The sequence below is a fragment of the Oncorhynchus mykiss genome, chromosome 2, assembly GCF_057628025.1.
Source record: "Oncorhynchus mykiss isolate SJ-2025 chromosome 2, ASM5762802v1, whole genome shotgun sequence".
NCBI lineage: Eukaryota > Metazoa > Chordata > Actinopteri > Salmoniformes > Salmonidae > Oncorhynchus > Oncorhynchus mykiss.
In genome coordinates this window covers 1,530,001-1,548,787 of record NC_143023.1, presented here as the reverse complement: position 1 = coordinate 1,548,787, position 18,787 = coordinate 1,530,001, and the positions used below count along the sequence as shown (strand labels likewise).

The 18,787-nt window shown below is 47.9% G+C and overlaps 1 protein-coding gene across 2 annotated transcripts in view; it reads right to left on the bottom strand.

The window, feature by feature from the left end:
* LOC110512917 (CUB and sushi domain-containing protein 3) overlaps positions 1-18,787 on the bottom strand; it is a 522,509-nt gene that overhangs the window by 141,928 nt on the left and 361,794 nt on the right. For both annotated transcript variants that reach the window (XM_090215889.1, XM_090215891.1), the window contains exons 43-45: positions 16,494-16,682; positions 14,890-15,067; positions 2,769-2,914 (exon numbers count right to left, since the gene is read on the bottom strand). In XM_090215889.1, the coding sequence (XP_090072015.1) occupies positions 2,769-2,914; positions 14,890-15,067; positions 16,494-16,682 (513 nt within the window). The remainder of the gene's footprint in view (positions 1-2,768; positions 2,915-14,889; positions 15,068-16,493; positions 16,683-18,787) is intronic.

Sequence of the window (18,787 nt, the reverse complement as noted above, 5' to 3'; positions counted from 1 at the left end):
TGTCAGCTCATCACACCTCCTTCATCCTGTCAGCTCATCAAACTGTCATCACACCTCCTTCATCCTGTCAGCTCATCAAACTGTCATCACACCTCCTTCATCCTGTCAGCTCATCACACCTCCTTCATCCTGTCAGCTCATCAAACTGTCATCACCCCTCCTTCACCCTGTCAGCTCATCAAACTGTCATCATCCCTCCTTCATCCTGTCAACTCATCACACTTCTAAGCCTGTAAATCTATAGAACGTCCAGCTATCATGATTATGAACCTCAACCACGATCATTAAAAAAAGGCATGATAATTCAAACTGTGGTAAGATGACTGTTGATATCCAGGTTTTATATCAGTATGAATCGTGTCAATAAGAACAACAAGGCGCTAGGGAGCAGAATGGAGTAAAATACAACCAGCTAATAAAGGTGGTGACAACAGCATAGTAATCAATACGTCAGCCTCATCCGGACCCATGTGTTCCTACAGTATTTATTTAACTAGTCAGTTATAAGAACTACGTCTTATATACAATGACGGCCAAACCCAGACGACGACGGGCCAATTGTGCACCGTCCTACGGGACTCCCGATCACGGCCGGATGTGATGCAGCCTGGATTCGAACCAGGGACAGTAGCGACGCCTCTAGCACTGTGATGCAGTGCCTTAGACCGCTGTGATGCAGCCTGGAATCAAACCACGGTCTGTAGTGACGCCTCTAGCACTGAGATGCAGTGCCTTAGACCGCTGTGATGCAGCCTGGAATCGAACCACGGTCTGTAGTGGCGCCTCTCGCACTGTGATGCAGTGCCTTAGACCGCTGTGATACAGCCTGGAATTGAACCACGGTCTGTAGTAACGCCTCTAGCACTGAGATGCAGTGCCTTAGACCGCTGTGATGCAGCCTGGAATCGAACCACGGTCTGTAGTGACGCCTCTAGCACTGAGATGCAGTGCCTTAGACCGCTGTGATACAGCCTGGAATCGAACCACGGTCTGTAGTGACGCCTCTAGCACTGAGATGCAATGCCTTAGACCGCTGTGATGCAGCCTGGAATCGAACCACGGTCTGTAGTGGCGCCTCTCGCACTGTGATGCAGTGCCTTAGACCGCTGTGATACAGCCTGGAATCGAACCACGGTCTGTAGTGGCGCCTCTCGCACTGTGATGCAGTGCCTTAGACCACTGTGATACAGCCTGGAATTGAACCACGGTCTGTAGTAACGCCTCTAGCACTGATATGCAGTGCCTTAGACCGCTGAGATGCAGCCTGGAATCGAACCACGGTCTGTAGTGACGCCTCTAGCACTGAGATGCAGTGCCTTAGACCGCTGTGATACAGCCTGGAATCGAACCACGGTCTGTAGTGGTGCCTCTAGCACTGAGATGCAGTGCCTTAGACCACTGTGATACAGCCTGGAATCGAACCACGGTCTGCACTGACGCCTCTAGCACTGAGATGCAGTGCCTTGGACCGCTGTGATTCAGCCTGGAATCGAACCACGGTCTGTAGTGGCACCTCTAGCACTGAGATGCAGTGCCTTAGACCGCTGTGATACAGCCTGGAATCGAACCACGGTCTGTACTGACGCCTCTAGCACTGAGATGCAGTGCCTTAGACCGCTGTGATTCAGCCTGGAATTGAACCACGGTCTGTAGTGGCACCTCTAGCACTGAGACCACTGTGATACAGCCTGGAATAAAACCACGGTCTGTAGTGACGCCTCTAGCACTGAGATGCAGTGCCTTAGACCAATATGATACAGCCTGGAATCGAACCACGGTCTGTACTGACGCCTCTAGCACTGAGATGCAGTGCCTTAGACCGCTGTGATTCAGCCTGGAATTGAACCACGGTCTGTAGTGACGCCTCTTGCACTGAGATGCAGTGCCTTAGACCGCTGTGATACAGCCTGGAACCGAACCACGGTCTGTAGTGACACCTCTAGCACTAAGAAGCAGTGCCTTAGACCACTGTGATACAGCCTGGAATCGAACCACGGTCTGTACTGATGCCTCTAGCACTGAGATGCAGTGCCTTAGACCGCTGTTATACAGCCTGGAATCGAACCACGGTCTGTAGTGGCACCTCTAGCACTGAGATGCAGTGCCTTAGACCGCTGTGATACAGCCTGGAATCAAACCACGGTCTGTAGTGATGCCTCTAGCACTGAGATGCAGTGCCTTAGACCGCTGTGATACAGCCTGGAATCGAACCACAGTCTGTAGTGACGCCTCTAGCACTGAGATGCAGTGTCTTAGAACACTGTAAGTTCATAAAGACTAAGTTCATAAAGACTGAGTTCATAAAGACTGAGTTCATAAACACTGAGTTCATAAACACTGAGTTCATAAAGACTGAGTTCATAAACACTGAGTTCATAAAGACTAAGTTCATAAAGACTGAGTTCATAAAGACTAAGTTCATAATGACTAAGTTCCTGAAGACTAAGTTCATAAAGACTGAGTTCATAAAGACTAAGTTCATAAAGACTAAGTTCATAAACACAGTAAGTTCATAAAGACTGAGTTCATAAAGACTAAGTTCATTAATGCAGTAAGTTCATAAACGCTAAGTTCATAATGACTATAAATTCATGAAGGCAGTAAATTCATAAAGACCTTAAGTTCATTATTTTACCAATGTCCAGTCTAGGGTTCTATTTAATATACTGGTTCATTTGAATCAGAATCATTACAGCTGAAGCAGTCTCTTTAAAAGGGCACTACTCACCATGGTAACTAAGTAGAAACTCTAAAAGGGCACTACTCACCATGGTAACTAAGTACAAAGAACCCGCTAGTGCTGAAATCACTGTGGAACTTGATGAGGACATGATTGGCTGTGGTATAGACCTCTTTCTGGGGCGTGTTCCCACTGAACTGACCAATCTGAGGAGATCCTTGGTCAGGGCCGTCCCTGTAAGGAGAGACGACAACCAATCAGCGGTGAGTTAGTTTCCCCAAAGCTGTGTAGTTAATTAGTCTAGACAGCCTGGTCGAACAGCAGAGAGAGAGAGTCATTAGTCTAGACAGCCTGGTCGAACAGCAGAAAGAGAGAGTCATTAGTCTGGACAGCCTGGTCCCACAGCAGAGAGAGAGAGAGTCATTAGTCTAGACAGCCTGGTCGAACAGCAGAGAGAAAGAGAGTCATTAGTCTGGACAGCCTGGTCCCACAGCAGAGAGAGAGAGAGTCATTAGTCTGGACAGCCTGGTCCCACAGCAGAGAGAAAGAGAGAGTCATTAGTCTAGACAGCCTGGTCGAACAGCAGAGAGAAAGAGAGTCATTAGTCTGGACAGCCTGGTCCCACAGCAGAGAGAGATAGTCATTAGTCTGGACAGCCTGGTCGAACAGCAGAGAGAAAGAGAGAGTCATTAGTCTGGACAGCCTGGTCCCACAGCAGAGAGAGAGAGAGTCATTAGTCTGGACAGCCTGGTCCCACAGCAGAGAGAGAGAGAGCCATTAGTCTGGACAGCCTGGTCCCACAGCAGAGAGAGAGAGAGTCATTAGTCTGGACAGCCTGGTCCCACAGCAGAGAGAGAGAGTCATTAGTCTGGACAGCCTGGTCCCACAGCAGAGAGAGAGAGAGCCATTAGTCTGGACAGCCTGGTCCCACAGCAGAGAGAGAGAGAGCCATTAGTCTGGACAGCCTGGTCCCACAGCAGAGAGAGAGAGAGTCATTAGTGTGGACAGCCTGGTCCCACAGCAGAGAGAGAGAGTCATTAGTCTGGACAGCTTGGTCCCACAGCAGAGAGAGAGAGAGAGAGAGAGAGAGAGAGGCATTCGTCTGGACAGCCTGGTCCCACAGCAGAGAGAGAGAGAGTCATTAGTCTAGACAGCCTGGTCGAACAGCAGAGAGAAAGAGAGTCATTAGTCTGGACAGCCTGGTCCCACAGCAGAGAGAGAGAGAGTCATTAGTCTGGACAGCCTGGTCCCACAGCAGAGAGAAAGAGAGAGTCATTAGTCTAGACAGCCTGGTCGAACAGCAGAGAGAAAGAGAGTCATTAGTCTGGACAGCCTGGTCCCACAGCAGAGAGAGATAGTCATTAGTCTGGACAGCCTGGTCGAACAGCAGAGAGAAAGAGAGAGTCATTAGTCTGGACATCCTGGTCCCACAGCAGAGAGAGAGAGAGTCATTAGTCTGGACAGCCTGGTCCCACAGCAGAGAGAGAGAGAGCCATTAGTCTGGACAGCCTGGTCCCACAGCAGAGAGAGAGAGAGCCATTAGTCTGGACAGCCTGGTCCCACAGCAGAGAGAAAGAGAGAGTCATTAGTCTAGACAGCCTGGTCGAACAGCAGAGAGAAAGAGAGTCATTAGTCTGGACAGCCTGGTCCCACAGCAGAGAGAGATAGTCATTAGTCTGGACAGCCTGGTCGAACAGCAGAGAGAAAGAGAGAGTCATTAGTCTGGACAGCCTGGTCCCACAGCAGAGAGAGAGAGAGTCATTAGTCTGGACAGCCTGGTCCCACAGCAGAGAGAGAGAGAGCCATTAGTCTGGACAGCCTGGTCCCACAGCAGAGAGAGAGAGAGCCATTAGTCTGGACAGCCTGGTCCCACAGCAGAGAGAGAGAGAGTCATTAGTGTGGACAGCCTGGTCCCACAGCAGAGAGAGAGAGTCATTAGTCTGGACAGCTTGGTCCCACAGCAGAGAGAGAGAGAGAGAGAGAGAGAGAGAGAGAGAGGCATTCGTCTGGACAGCCTGGTCCCACAGCAGAGAGAGAGAGAGTCATTAGTCTAGACAGCCTGGTCGAACAGCAGAGAGAAAGAGAGTCATTAGTCTGGACAGCCTGGTCCCACAGCAGAGAGAGAGAGAGTCATTAGTCTGGACAGCCTGGTCCCACAGCAGAGAGAAAGAGAGAGTCATTAGTCTAGACAGCCTGGTCGAACAGCAGAGAGAAAGAGAGTCATTAGTCTGGACAGCCTGGTCCCACAGCAGAGAGAGATAGTCATTAGTCTGGACAGCCTGGTCGAACAGCAGAGAGAAAGAGAGAGTCATTAGTCTGGACAGCCTGGTCCCACAGCAGAGAGAGAGAGAGTCATTAGTCTGGACAGCCTGGTCCCACAGCAGAGAGAGAGAGAGCCATTAGTCTGGACAGCCTGGTCCCACAGCAGAGAGAGAGAGAGCCATTAGTCTGGACAGCCTGGTCCCACAGCAGAGAGAGAGAGAGTCATTAGTGTGGACAGCCTGGTCCCACAGCAGAGAGAGAGAGTCATTAGTCTGGACAGCTTGGTCCCACAGCAGAGAGAGAGAGAGAGAGAGAGAGAGAGGCATTCGTCTGGACAGCCTGGTCCCACAGCAGAGAGAGAGAGAGAGTCATTAGTCTGGACAGCCTGGTCCCACAGCAGAGAGAGAGTCATTAGTCTGGACAGCCTGGTCCCACAGCAGAGAGAGAGAGAGTCATTAGTGTGGACAGCCTGGTCCCACAGCAGAGAGAGAGAGAGTCATTAGTCTGGACAGCCTGGTCCCACAGCAGAGAGAGAGAGAGAGTCATTAGTCTGGACAGCCTGATCCCACAGCAGAGAGAGAGAGTCATTATATCAATTGTTTGACTGTAAATCTTCTGAGGGTGAAGTATACACAATTTTCCACATGAAGCCCTTTGAAGTTGTGAGAGTGGTCTAGGTCTGTGGCCCTGTAGCGATGAGCAATAACCAGGGGAGAGTGTGAGTTACGCCTGTATCCCAAACAACCAGGGGAGAGTGTGAGTTACGCCTGTATCCCAAACAACCAGGGGAGAGTGTGAGTTACGCCTGTATCCCAAACAACCAGGGGAGAGTGAGAGTTAGGCCTGTATCCCAAACAACCAGGGGAGAGTGAGAGTTAGGCCTGTATCCCAAACAACCAGGGGAGAGTGAGAGTTAGGCCTGTATCCCAAACAACCAGGGGAGAGTGTGAGTTATGTCTGTATCCCAAACAACCAGGGGAGAGTGTGAGTTAGCCCTGTATCCCAAACAACCAGGGGAGAGTGAGAGTTAGGCCTGTATCCCAAACAACCAGGGGAGAGTGTGAGTTAGGCCTGTATCCCAAACAACCAAGGGAGAGTGAGAGTTAGGCCTGTATCCCAAACAACCAGGGGAGAGTGAGAGTTAGGCCTGTATCCCAAACAACCAGGGGAGAGTGAGAGTTAGGCCTGTATCCCAAACAACCAGGGGAGAGTGAGAGTTAGGCCTGTATCCCAAACAACCAGGGGAGAGTGAGAGTTAGGCCTGTATCCCAAACAACCAGGGGAGAGTGTGAGTTAGGCCTGTATCCCAAACAACCAGGGGAGAGTGAGAGTTAGGCCTGTATCCCAAACAACCAGGGGAGAGTGAGAGTTACACCTGTATCCCAAACAACCAGGGGAGAGTGTGAGTTAGGCCTGTATCCCAAACAACCAGGGGAGAGTGAGAGTTAGGCCTGTATCCCAAACAACCAAGGGAGAGTGTGAGTTACGCTTGTATCCCAAACAACCAAGGGAGAGTGTGAGTTATTTGTCTCCCAAACAACCAGGGGAGAGTGTGAGTTCCCCCCTGCGTCCTAAATGCCACCCTATCCTCTACATAGTCCATTATGGGCCATGGTCAAACGTAGTACACTTTATAGGGAGCAGGGTATCCCTAAAACTTGGTAGCTAACGTAACACTTTATTTCTCTTGATAATAACCAGCCAATCAGCAAGGAGAGAATAAATACTGTTAAATCTTTGACCGTTAGACCATCGATCTTCTGAAGTGCCTGAAGTGAACAACAACAACAACAACAAATCCACCAAAAATGAAGCAGGTTACCGTTGTTTTTTATTTATTTATTTTACCAGGCAAGTCAGTTAAGAACAAATTCTTATTTTCAATGACGGCCTAGGAACAGTGGGTTAACTGCCTGTTCAGGGGCAGAACGACAGATTGTGTACCTTGTCAGCTCGAGATTTTGAACTTACAACCTTTCGGTTACTAGTCCAATGCTCTAACCACTAGGCTACCCTGCCGCCCCAAGTGATGTGACCCAGTGTAGTCTGGGTTTAGGTCATCGAGGGTATTCGTGACTAGTTAAGTGCTACGAAAGCCACAAAGCTTTCTGGGGAACAATCACCCCTATCGTTGTGACCCAGTGTATTCTGGGTTTAGGTCATCGAGGGTTTTCGTGACTAGTTAAGTGCTACGAAAGCCACAAAGCTTTCTAGGGAACAATCACCCCTACCGTTGTGACCCAGTGTATTCTGGGTTTAAGTCATCGAGGGTTTTCATGACTAGTTAAGTGCTACGAAAGCCACAAAGCTTTCTGGGGAACAATCACCCCTATCGTTGTGACCCAGTGTATTCTGGGTTTAGGTCATCGAGGGTTTTCGTGACTAGTTAAGTGCTACGAAAGCCACAAAGCTTTCTGGGGAACAATCACCCCTACCGTTGTGACCCAGTGTATTCTGTGTTTAGGTCATCGAGGGTTTTCGTGACTAGTTAAGTGCTACGAAAGCCACAAAGCTTTCTAGGGAACAATCACCCCTACCGTTGTGACCCAGTGTATTCTGGGTTTAGGTCATCGAGGGTTTTCGTGACTAGTTAAGTGCTACGAAAGCCACAAAGCTTTCTAGGGAACAATCACCCCTACCGTTGTGACCCAGTGTATTCTGGGTTTAGGTCATCGAGGGTTTTCGTGACTAGTTAAGTGCTACGAAAGCTACAAAGCTTTCTGGGGAACAATCACCCCCAAACACGTACAGACACATTTAAGAAGGAAAATACACTGGATACAGAATGAAGAAGAATGAAGAAGAAGAATGAAGAAGAAGAATGAAAAAGAAGAATGACGAAGAAGAAGCACGTTGCTGTACTATGAGTGGTCTGGGTCTTCCCGGGTCCTAGCTAGCTAGCTAAGTGCTGTACTATGAGTGGTCTGGGTCTTCCAGGGTCCTAGCTAGCTAAGTGCTGTACTATGAGTGGTCTGGGTCCTCCAGGGTCCTAGCTAGCTAAGTGCTGTACTATGAGTGGTCTGGGTCCTCCAGGGTCCTAGCTAGCTAGCTAAGTGCTGTACTATGAGTGGTCTGGGTCTTCCAGGGTCCTAGCTAGCTAAGTGCTGTACTATGAGTGGTCTGGGTCTTCCAGGGTCCTAGCTAGCTAAGTGCTGTACTATAAGTGGTCTGGGTCTTCCAGGGTCCTAGCTAGCTAAGTGCTGTACTATGAGTGGTCTGGGTCCTCCAGGGTCCTAGCTAGCTAGCTAAGTGCTGTACTATGAGTGGTCTGGGTCCTCCAGGGTCCTAGCTAGCTAAGTGCTGTACTATGAGTGGTCTGGGGCCTCCAGGGTCCTAGCTAGCTAAGTGCTGTACTATAAGTGGTCTGGGCCTTCCAGGGTCCTAGCTAGCTAAGTGCTGTACTATGAGTGGTCTGGGTCTTCCTGGGTCCTAGCTAGCTAAGTGCTGTACTATGAGTGGTCTGGGTCCTCCAGGGTCCTAGCTAGCTAGCTAAGTGCTGTACTATGAGTGGTCTGGGTCCTCCAGGGTCCTAGCTAGCTAAGTGCTGTACTATGAGTGGTCTGGGTCCTCCAGGGTCCTAGCTAGCTAGCTAAGTGCTGTACTATGAGTGGTCCGGGTCCTCCAGGGTCCTAGCTAGCTAAGTGCTGTACTATGAGTGGTCTGGGTCCTCCAGGGTCCTAGCTAGCTAGCTAAGTGCTGTACTATGAGTGGTCTGGGTCCTCCAGGGTCCTAGCTAGCTAAGTGCTGTACTATGAGTGGTCTGGGTCCTCCAGGGTCCTAGCTAGCTAAGTGCTGTACTATGAGTGGTCTGGGTCTTCCAGGGTCCTAGCTAGCTAAGTGCTGTACTATGAGTGGTCTAGGTCTTCCAGGGTCCTAGCTAGCTAAGTGCTGTACTATGAGTGGTCTGGGTCTTCCAGGGTCCTAGCTAGCTAAATGCTGTACTATGAGTGGTCTGGGTCTTCCAGGGTCCTAGCTAGCTAAGTGCTGTACTATGAGTGGTCTGGGTCTTCTTGGGTCCTAGCTAGCTAAGTGCTGTACTATGAGTGGTCTGGGTCCTCCAGGGTCCTAGCTAGCTAAGTGCTGTACTATGAGTGGTCTGGGTCTTCTTGGGTCCTAGCTAGCTAAGTGCTGTACTATGAGTGGTCTGGGTCCTCCAGGGTCCTAGCTAGCTAAGTGCTGTACTATGAGTGGTCTGGGTCTTCCCGGGTCCTAGCTAGCTAGCTAAGTGCTGTACTATGAGTGGTCTGGGTCCTCCAGGGTCCTAGCTAGCTAAGTGCTGTACTATGAGTGGTCTGGGTCCTCCAGGGTCCTAGCTAGCTAGCTAAGTGCTGTACTATGAGTGGTCCGGGTCCTCCAGGGTCCTAGCTAGCTAAGTGCTGTACTATGAGTGGTCTGGGTCCTCCAGGGTCCTAGCTAGCTAAGTGCTGTACTATGAGTGGTCTGGGTCTTCCAGGGTCCTAGCTAGCTAAGTGCTGTACTATGAGTGGTCTGGGTCTTCCAGGGTCCTAGCTAGCTAAGTGCTGTACTATGAGTGGTCTAGGTCTTCCAGGGTCCTAGCTAGCAAAGTGCTGTACTATGAGTGGTCTGGGTCTTCCAGGGTCCTAGCTAGCTAAATGCTGTACTATGAGTGGTCTGGGTCTTCCAGGGTCCTAGCTAGCTAAGTGCTGTACTATGAGTGGTCTAGGTCTTCCAGGGTCCTAGCTAGCTAAGTGCTGTACTATGAGTGGTCTGGGTCGTCCAGGGTCCTAGCTAGCTAAGTGCTGTACTATGAGTGGTCTGGGTCTTCCAGGGTCCTAGCTAGCTAAGTGCTGTACTATGAGTGGTCTGGGTCTTCCAGGGTCCTAGCTAGCTAAGTGCTGTACTATGAGTGGTCTGGGCCTTCCAGGGTCCTAGCTAGCTAAGTGCTGTACTATGAGTGGTCTGGGTCTTCCAGGGTCCTAGCTAGCTAAGTGCTGTACTATGAGTGGTCTAGGTCTTCCAGGGTCCTAGCTAGCTAAGTGCTGTACTATGAGTGGTCTGGGTCTTCCAGGGTCCTAGCTAGCTAAGTGCTGTACTATGAGTGGCCTGGGTCTTCCAGGGTCCTAGCTAGCTAAGTGCTGTACTATGAGTGGTCTGGGTCTTCCAGGGTCCTAGCTAGCTAAGTGCTGTACTATGAGTGGTCTGGGCCTTCCAGGGTCCTAGCTAGCTAAGTGCTGTACTATGAGTGGTCTAGGTCTTCCAGGGTCCTAGCTAGCTAAGTGCTGTACTATGAGTGGTCTGGGTCCTCCAGGGTCCTAGCTAGCTAAGTGCTGTACTATGAGTGGTCTGGGTCCTCCAGGGTCCTAGCTAGCTAAGTGCTGTACTATGAGTGGTCTGGGTCTTCCAGGGTCCTAGCTAGCTAAGTGCTGTACTATGAGTGGTCTAGGTCTTCCAGGGTCCTAGCTAGCTAAGTGCTGTACTATGAGTGGTCTGGGTCTTCCAGGGTCCTAGCTAGCTAAATGCTGTACTATGAGTGGTCTGGGTCTTCCAGGGTCCTAGCTAGCTAAGTGCTGTACTATGAGTGGTCTGGGTCTTCTTGGGTCCTAGCTAGCTAAGTGCTGTACTATGAGTGGTCTGGGTCCTCCAGGGTCCTAGCTAGCTAAGTGCTGTACTATGAGTGGTCTGGGTCTTCTTGGGTCCTAGCTAGCTAAGTGCTGTACTATGAGTGGTCTGGGTCCTCCAGGGTCCTAGCTAGCTAAGTGCTGTACTATGAGTGGTCTGGGTCTTCCCGGGTCCTAGCTAGCTAGCTAAGTGCTGTACTATGAGTGGTCTGGGTCCTCCAGGGTCCTAGCTAGCTAAGTGCTGTACTATGAGTGGTCTGGGTCCTCCAGGGTCCTAGCTAGCTAGCTAAGTGCTGTACTATGAGTGGTCCGGGTCCTCCAGGGTCCTAGCTAGCTAAGTGCTGTACCTATGAGTGGTCTGGGTCCTCCAGGGTCCTAGCTAGCTAAGTGCTGTACTATGAGTGGTCTGGGTCCTCCAGGGTCCTAGCTAGCTAAGTGCTGTACTATGAGTGGTCTGGGTCCTCCAGGGTCCTAGCTAGCTAAGTGCTGTACTATGAGTGATCTGGGTCTTCCAGGGTCCTAGCTAGCTAAGTGCTGTACTATGAGTGGTCTAGGTCTTCCAGGGTCCTAGCTAGCAAAGTGCTGTACTATGAGTGGTCTGGGTCTTCCAGGGTCCTAGCTAGCTAAATGCTGTACTATGAGTGGTCTGGGTCTTCCAGGGTCCTAGCTAGCTAAGTGCTGTACTATGAGTGGTCTAGGTCTTCCAGGGTCCTAGCTAGCTAAGTGCTGTACTATGAGTGGTCTGGGTCGTCCAGGGTCCTAGCTAGCTAAGTGCTGTACTATGAGTGGTCTGGGTCTTCCAGGGTCCTAGCTAGCTAAGTGCTGTACTATGAGTGGTCTGGGTCTTCCAGGGTCCTAGCTAGCTAAGTGCTGTACTATGAGTGGTCTGGGCCTTCCAGGGTCCTAGCTAGCCAAGTGCTGTACTATGAGTGGTCTGGGTCTTCCAGGGTCCTAGCTAGCTAAGTGCTGTACTATGAGTGGTCTAGGTCTTCCAGGGTCCTAGCTAGCTAAGTGCTGTACTATGAGTGGTCTGGGTCTTCCAGGGTCCTAGCTAGCTAAGTGCTGTACTATGAGTGGTCTGGGCCTTCCAGGGTCCTAGTTAGCTAAGTGCTGTACTAACTATAGAGATTTAGGGGGGGGGGGGGGGGCTCAACCCAGCCAGAGTATCCAGAGAACCTGAGTTTATGTTACGTAAAGCCCAGCTAAATGAGGTCAACAACAGCCTCAGCCAGTACTAATGATTTTCAATGATAAGCAATTTCCCTCTGGACTGCTCCTTAATAGGGTTGTCATTATGGGTGAACCTTTCGCTGAAGCCTTCGGCCGCTGTCGTCTGCTCTGCTGTACCGGAGAAAACGCATTAGCACTAATGCCGACGTCGTGAGAGAGGAGATACATCTGTTTTCCTGACTGACTGCATCCGAAAAGGGAAACCAATTCATCTCTATTGAGTCCAACAGAAGTGTTTTTGGCATGTTTATTGAGTCCAACAGAAGTGTTTTTGGCGTGTCTACTGAGTCCAACAGAAGTGTTTTTGGCGTGTCTACTGAGTCCAACAGAAGTGTTTTTGTCATGTTTATTGAGTCCAACAGAAGTGTTTTTGTCATGTTTATTGAGTCCAACAGAAATGTTTTTGGCGTGTCTACTGAGTCCAACAGAAGTGTTTTTCTAAAGTGGATGCCTCTTGCAGATGCCTTGTTCTGACTGTAACGCCCGAGGCAGAGCTCAAAGTGTCCCCTTGGGAGGAGTGGAGAGAGAGAGAAAGGCCCGGGGTTGGGTTCCCCCGGCGGGGCTGTGTGGTGGGGGTGTGACTGCCTACGGTGCAGCTGAGTTGTTCTACTACTCTACTGTTCTGTTCTGGAATCCAACGGAGGAGGATTCCACATTCTACATTCTACATTCTACATTCTACATTCCACATTCTACATTCTACATTCCATCTGGCCTCCATTATGCCGATGATTCTAAAAACATATTGTAATGCTTTGCTTTTTAAAAACAAGCAAGTGTAGCCCAATAAATACCTCAGGAAAACTGATGGAATTGATGGTTAACTGCTTTGTTAAATGTTGTTAGAGTAGCTGTAGCTGTATATTTTCCCAGCTGGAAATAACTGTCATAAAGTACCTAGTGTCCTTTACCTAGTGCCCTTTACTCAGGAAATACATTGTGTGTTCAGTGTGTGGGAGTAGGGAGAGGATAGCAAAGAACACAATGTATATTTCCTTCTGTCTGTATAAAATGTTTCCTGTTTCCTTAGGTCTGTGTGTCATGGTGTGCGAACACCTGTCACCATCGTTACACGCATCAGACTCACCTGGACTCCATCACTTCCCTGATTACCTTCCCTATATATATGTCACTGCCTTTAGTTCCTTCCCCAGGTGTCATTAGTTCTGTTTTAGGTCTGTGCTTTGTTCGCGGTTCTTGTTATAGTATGTTTTCATTCATTAAATCTGTTCACAAACCTGAACTTGCTCCCCGACTCCCAGCGCACATGTTACACTCTGTATAAAATGCTTTACGGTCTGTTTCCTTCTGTCTGTATAAAATGCTTTAAGGTCTGTTTCCTTCTGTCTGTATAAGGTCTGTTTCCTTCTGTCTGTATAAAATGCTTTAAGGTCTGTTTCCTTCTGTCTGTATAAGGTCTGTTTCCTTCTGTCTGTATAAGGTCTGTTTCCTTCTGTCTGTATAAGGCCTGTTTCCTTCTGTCTGTATAAGGTCTGTTTCCTTCTGTCTGTATAAAATGTTTTAAGGTCTGTTTCCTTCTGTCTGTATAAAATGTTTTAAGGTCTGTTTCCTTCTGTCTGTATAAGGTCTGTTTCCTTCTGTCTGTATAAAATGTTTTAAGGTCTGTTTCCTTCTGTCTGTATAAAATGCTTTACGGTCTGTTTCCTTCTGTCTGTATAAGGTCTGATTCCTTCTGTCTGTATAAGGTCTGTTTCCTTCTGTCTGTATAAGGTCTGTTTCCTTCTGTCTGTATAAGGTCTGTTTCCTTCTGTCTGTATAAAATGCTTTAAGGTCTGTTTCCTTCTGTCTGTATAAGGTCTGTTTCCTTCTGTCTGTATAAAATTATTTAAGGTCTATTTCCTTCATGTGGTTGAAATACGAGCAGGTTTTTAACGATGCTGTTGAAGATAACACACCTCTGCAGAAGGTATCTAACTGCAAATTCGCATTCTGTCAGGATGCTGAAAGAAATTATAATTCTCCATTCCTGTTTCTGAGTCAAAATGTAGCCTGTATCACTTTACTGCAAGACATTCTAATTACTTCTGCAGGTGTTAATATAAAGGCTCTGTGAGAGGTTATAGACCTACAGTCAGTGTCCAGATTTCAGTTTCCATTTAACCCATCTGAACAGTAGGCTACAGTTCTCTTTGACGTTCCATAGGCCTGTTTGAAGGCAGAACAACAGATTTTTACCTTGTCAGATCGGGGATTCAATCTTGCAACCTTTTGGTTTCTAGTCCAACTCTCTAACCACTAGGCTACCTGCCCACTACAGTTCCCTTTGACGTTCCATAGGCCTGTTTGAAGTCTCCAGTCTTGTGACTGTTGTATTTGTAAGGCTACAGCGCCTCACAATCATCACATCATAACACAGCTGCTATCATCCTCTTCTACCTCGTCACCTAATCTTTCCCAAACATTACTGTTCTGGTCCTCCCTTTTCTCTTTATTTTCAACTCTCCATTTCACAGTTTTTCTATTCATGAATTAAACTCCTGACATTGTCCTTTTTGCCTCCGTGGTCTGATAACTCTTTTCTGCCCGTTCCCTAAAGCATTTGGTGCCTGTCAAGTTAATAAGCCCTAAAGTTTCGTTTTGTGCACTAATGCCAGATATCCTAAAATAATGTAAGAAAAACCTCAACGTAGCCTATAGATATAAATTATATTAATAATTCATATAAAATAGCATCAGAATTATAGATAAAAAATAAAAAATATAAGGTATTGTTTTTGTCTTTATTCAATGACATCACCCACTCTTCCTTTCATCCACAAAACATTTCTCGACCCTAAACTCACTCGGCTTTAACCGCTGGGGACTGCGGGTTATGAGTCAACCCCGCGCATCACTACTGAGGATTTTAAGGGGGAAATTACGCTATTTAGCAACACATAGGCTATTCGGGAACACGTCCCAAATTACACTCTATCGACACCCTACACCCATAGGGCTCTGGTCAAAAGTAGTGCACTATATATAGGGAATAGGGTGCCATAGGGCTCTGGTCAAAAGTAGTGCACTATATAGGGAATAGGGTGCCATAGGGCTCTGGTCAAAAGTAGTGCACTATATAGGGAATAGGGTGCCATTTGTGACGCATACCATACTACTGTAACGAAGTGCACTACTTACCAGACGGTGATGTAGTCGTAGATGGGTTCAGTATTGAGAACGGTGAAGTTGATGCAGATGCCATTCCCTGGGGGAACCCGTACACTCCACACACAGTCCTGGAAGTTAGGGTACTCTGCTGGGTGGTCGGGAGAATAGATGGTCCCGTTCAGAGACGTTATATTACCACCACACTGGGCTAGAGGGAGGGAGGGAGGGAGGGAGGGAGGGAGGGAGGGAGGGAGGGAGGGAGGGAGGAAGGGAGAGAGAGAGAGTGGGAGAGGGAGAGAGAGAGAGAGAGAGAGAGAGGGAGAGGGAGAGGGAGAGGGAGAGAGAGAGAGTGGGAGAGAGAGAGAGTGAGGGAGAGGGAAAGAGAGAGAGAGAGGGAGAGGGAGAGAGAGTGGGAGAGAGAGAGTGAGAGAGAGGGAGAGAGAGAGTGAGGGAGAGGGAGAGAGAGAGAAGGGGAGAGAGAGAGAGAGAGGGAGAGAGAGAGAGAGAGAGAGAGAGAGAGAGAGAGAGAGAGGAAGAGAAAGGGGGAGAGAGGGAGAGAGGAATGGGAGAGAGAGAGAGAGAGAGAGAGAGAGAGAGGGGGGGGGGGGGGGAGAGGGAGAGAGGGAGCGAGAGAGAGAGTGGGAGAGAGGGAGAGAGAGAGTGGGAGAGAGAGAGAGAGAGAGAGAGTGGGAGAGAGAGAGAGAGAGAGAGAGAGAGAGAGAGAGAGAGCAGAATGAAGCCGTCAGCCGTCCCCTGATACACTACCCTAGTGGCTAACTGTAAGTAAACCAACCATAACCAAACAGGATTTTGTTATTGTTCATAGATGTGTGTATTCTGCAGGGGTAAACCCCAGGATATGTGATTCACTGTCCTTGTTATTGACGTCAGTTACCTGGTCTGTATCTGAAATGGCCCCCTACTCCCTTTATAATGCACTACTTTAGACCAGGGCCCTACTCCCTTTATAATGCACTACTTTAGACCAGGGCCCTACTCCCTTTATAATGCACTACTTTAGACCAGGGCCCTACTCCCTTTATAATGCACTACTTTAGACCAGGGCCCTACTCCCTTTATAATGCACTACTTTAGACCAGGGCCCTACTCCCTTTATAATGCACTACTTTAGACCAGGGCCCTACTCCCTTTATAATGCACTACTTTAGACCAGGGCCCTACTCCCTTTATAATGCACTACTTTAGACCAGGGCCCTACTCCCTTTATAATGCACTACTTTAGACCAGGGCCCTATTCCCTATATAGTGCACTACTTTAGACCAGGAACCTATTCCCTATATAGTGCACTACTTTAGATCAGGGCCCTATTCCCTATATAGTGCACTACTTTAGACCAGGGCCCTATTCCCTATATAGTGCACTACTTTAGACCAGGGCCCTATTCCCTATATAGTGCACTACTTTACACTCAATGCGCCTATAAAATCTCTCAAAGCAAACGACAAACCAGCGTAGTGTTCAAGTTTAAACTGACTATGGATACACTAGCAGGGTACAGGTCAGCCTAGATACACTACCACACCACATTTAATGTCACTCTATAAGATAATTCCAAAGAGAAGTCCATTTACAGAGATATTAAATACATTTGGCATGAAGATAATCCACTCACCTTCACAGCATGGTACAGGGTAGTTCCAGTTTCTGCTGACCCCATGCAGGCAGGTGAGTGAGACCTCTCCTATCAGGGTGTAACCTGGCAGGCATTCAAACGAGATGGTCAGGCCCACACCGAAGTCTCGGCCTATCACCACGCCGTTACGGAACGGCCTCGGGTCAGGGCAGCGCTGGAGCTCATAGGCTATTGGTCAACAGGGAACACAAAGGGCATGTTAATGGGGTTTTATTTGAATGTGTTTGAGGGGGAAAAGGACAGCAGATTAACGTTGCCTGACACCGACCATTAGTCTGTGTGATTAATGGGAAGGCTGAGGTAAAGACGTGAGACAAGGGCAGATCCCCGGGAATCTGGTTCTTCTCACAAAAACGTCTGTAGAGTCCCATCCGTTTGAGCTACAAACTAGTATGACCCATCTATGGAAACCTGAGACTCTCACGAACACGCACGTGTTCGGCTCACATGCCACACAAGAGTCGTTAGAAGGGAAGGGGTCCTTCTACGTAGTAGACCATAGTAAATCCCAGGTCATAGTGTCTATAATACTGTACTGGGTTCTTCTATATAGTAGACCATAGTAAATCCCAGGACATAGTGTCTATAATACTGTACTGGGTTCTTCTATATAGTAGACCGTAGTAAATCCCAGGACATAGTGTCTATAATACTGTACTGGGTTCTTCTACATAGTAGACCATAGTAAATCCCAGGTCATAGTGTATATAATACTGTAAGGGGTTCTACTACATAGTAGACCATAGTAAATCCCAGGTCATAGTGTCTATAATACTGTCATGAACTCACATAGTTGCAGTCACAAACGCTAAACTCCACACAGCTCTCACTGACTAGTTGGATATTCACGTTTCACTGAGCAAAACATTTCTGTATTTACAACATTCTTATGAATTCATGTTCTATCAGGTTTTTGCTCAGATAACCTTACTTTTTTTATGGCAATTGTCAATAAAACTCATGAATGCAACTGATTATGTCAAATAGTTTGTTGTTCAACTTGGTACCAAACTCCAACTGGGGTTTAGCTTTCTTAAAGCTACTTGGTACCAAACTTCTACTGGGGTTCAGCTTTCTTAAAGCTACTTGGTACCAAACTCAACTGGGGTTCAGCTTTCTTAAAGCTACTTGGTACCAAACTCCTACTGGGGTTCAGCTTTCTTAAAGCTACTTGGTACCAATCTCCAACTGGGGTTCAGCTTTCTTAAAAGCTACTTGGTACCAAACTCATACTGGGGTTAAGCTGTTAAAAGCTACTTGGTACCAAACTCCAACTGGGGTTTAGCTTTCTTACAGCTACTTGGTACCAAACTCCAACTGGGGTTCAGCTTTCTTAAAAGCTACTTGGTACCAAACTCCAACTGGGGTTCAGCTTTCTTAAAATCTACTTGGTACCAAACTCCAACTGGGGTTTAGCTTTCTTACAGCTACTTGGTACCAAACTCCAACTGGGGTTCAGCTTTCTTAAAAGCTACTTGGTACCAAACTCCAACTGGGGTTTAGCTTTCTTACAGCTACTTGGTACCAAACTCCAACTGGGGTTCAGCTTTCTTAAAAGCTACTTGGTACCAAACTCCAACTGGGGTTCAGCTTTCTTAAAAGCTACTTGGTACCAAACTCCAACTGGGGTTCAGCTTTCTTTAAAGCTACTTGGTACCAAACTCCAACTGGGGTTCAGCTTTCTTTAAAGCTACTTGGTACCAAACTCCAACTGGGGTTCAGCTTTCTTAAAAGCTACTTGGTACCAAACTCCAACTGGGGTTCAGCTTTCTTAAAAGCTACTTGGTACCAAACTCCAACTGGGGTTCAGCTGTTAAAATCTACTTGGTACCAAACTCCAACTGGGGTTTAGCTTTCTTACAGCTACTTGGTACCAAACTCCAACTGGGGTTAAGCTGTTAAAATCTACTTGGTACCAAACTCCAACTGGGGTTTAGCTTTCTTACAGCTACTTGGTACCAAACTCCAACTGGGGTTAAGCTGTTAAAATCTACTTGGTACCAAACTCCACCTGGGGTTAAACTGTTAAAATCTACTTGGTACCAAACTCCACCTGGGGTTAAGCTGTTAAAATCTACTTGGTACCAAACTCCAACTGGGGTTAAGCTGTTAAAATCTACTTGGTACCAAACTCCAACTGGGGTTTAGCTTTCTTACAGCTACTTGGTACCAAACTCCAACTGGGGTTTAGCTTTCTTAAAGCTACTTGGTACCAAACTCCAACTGGGGTTAAGCTGTTAAAATCTACTTGGTACCAAACTCCAACTGGGGTT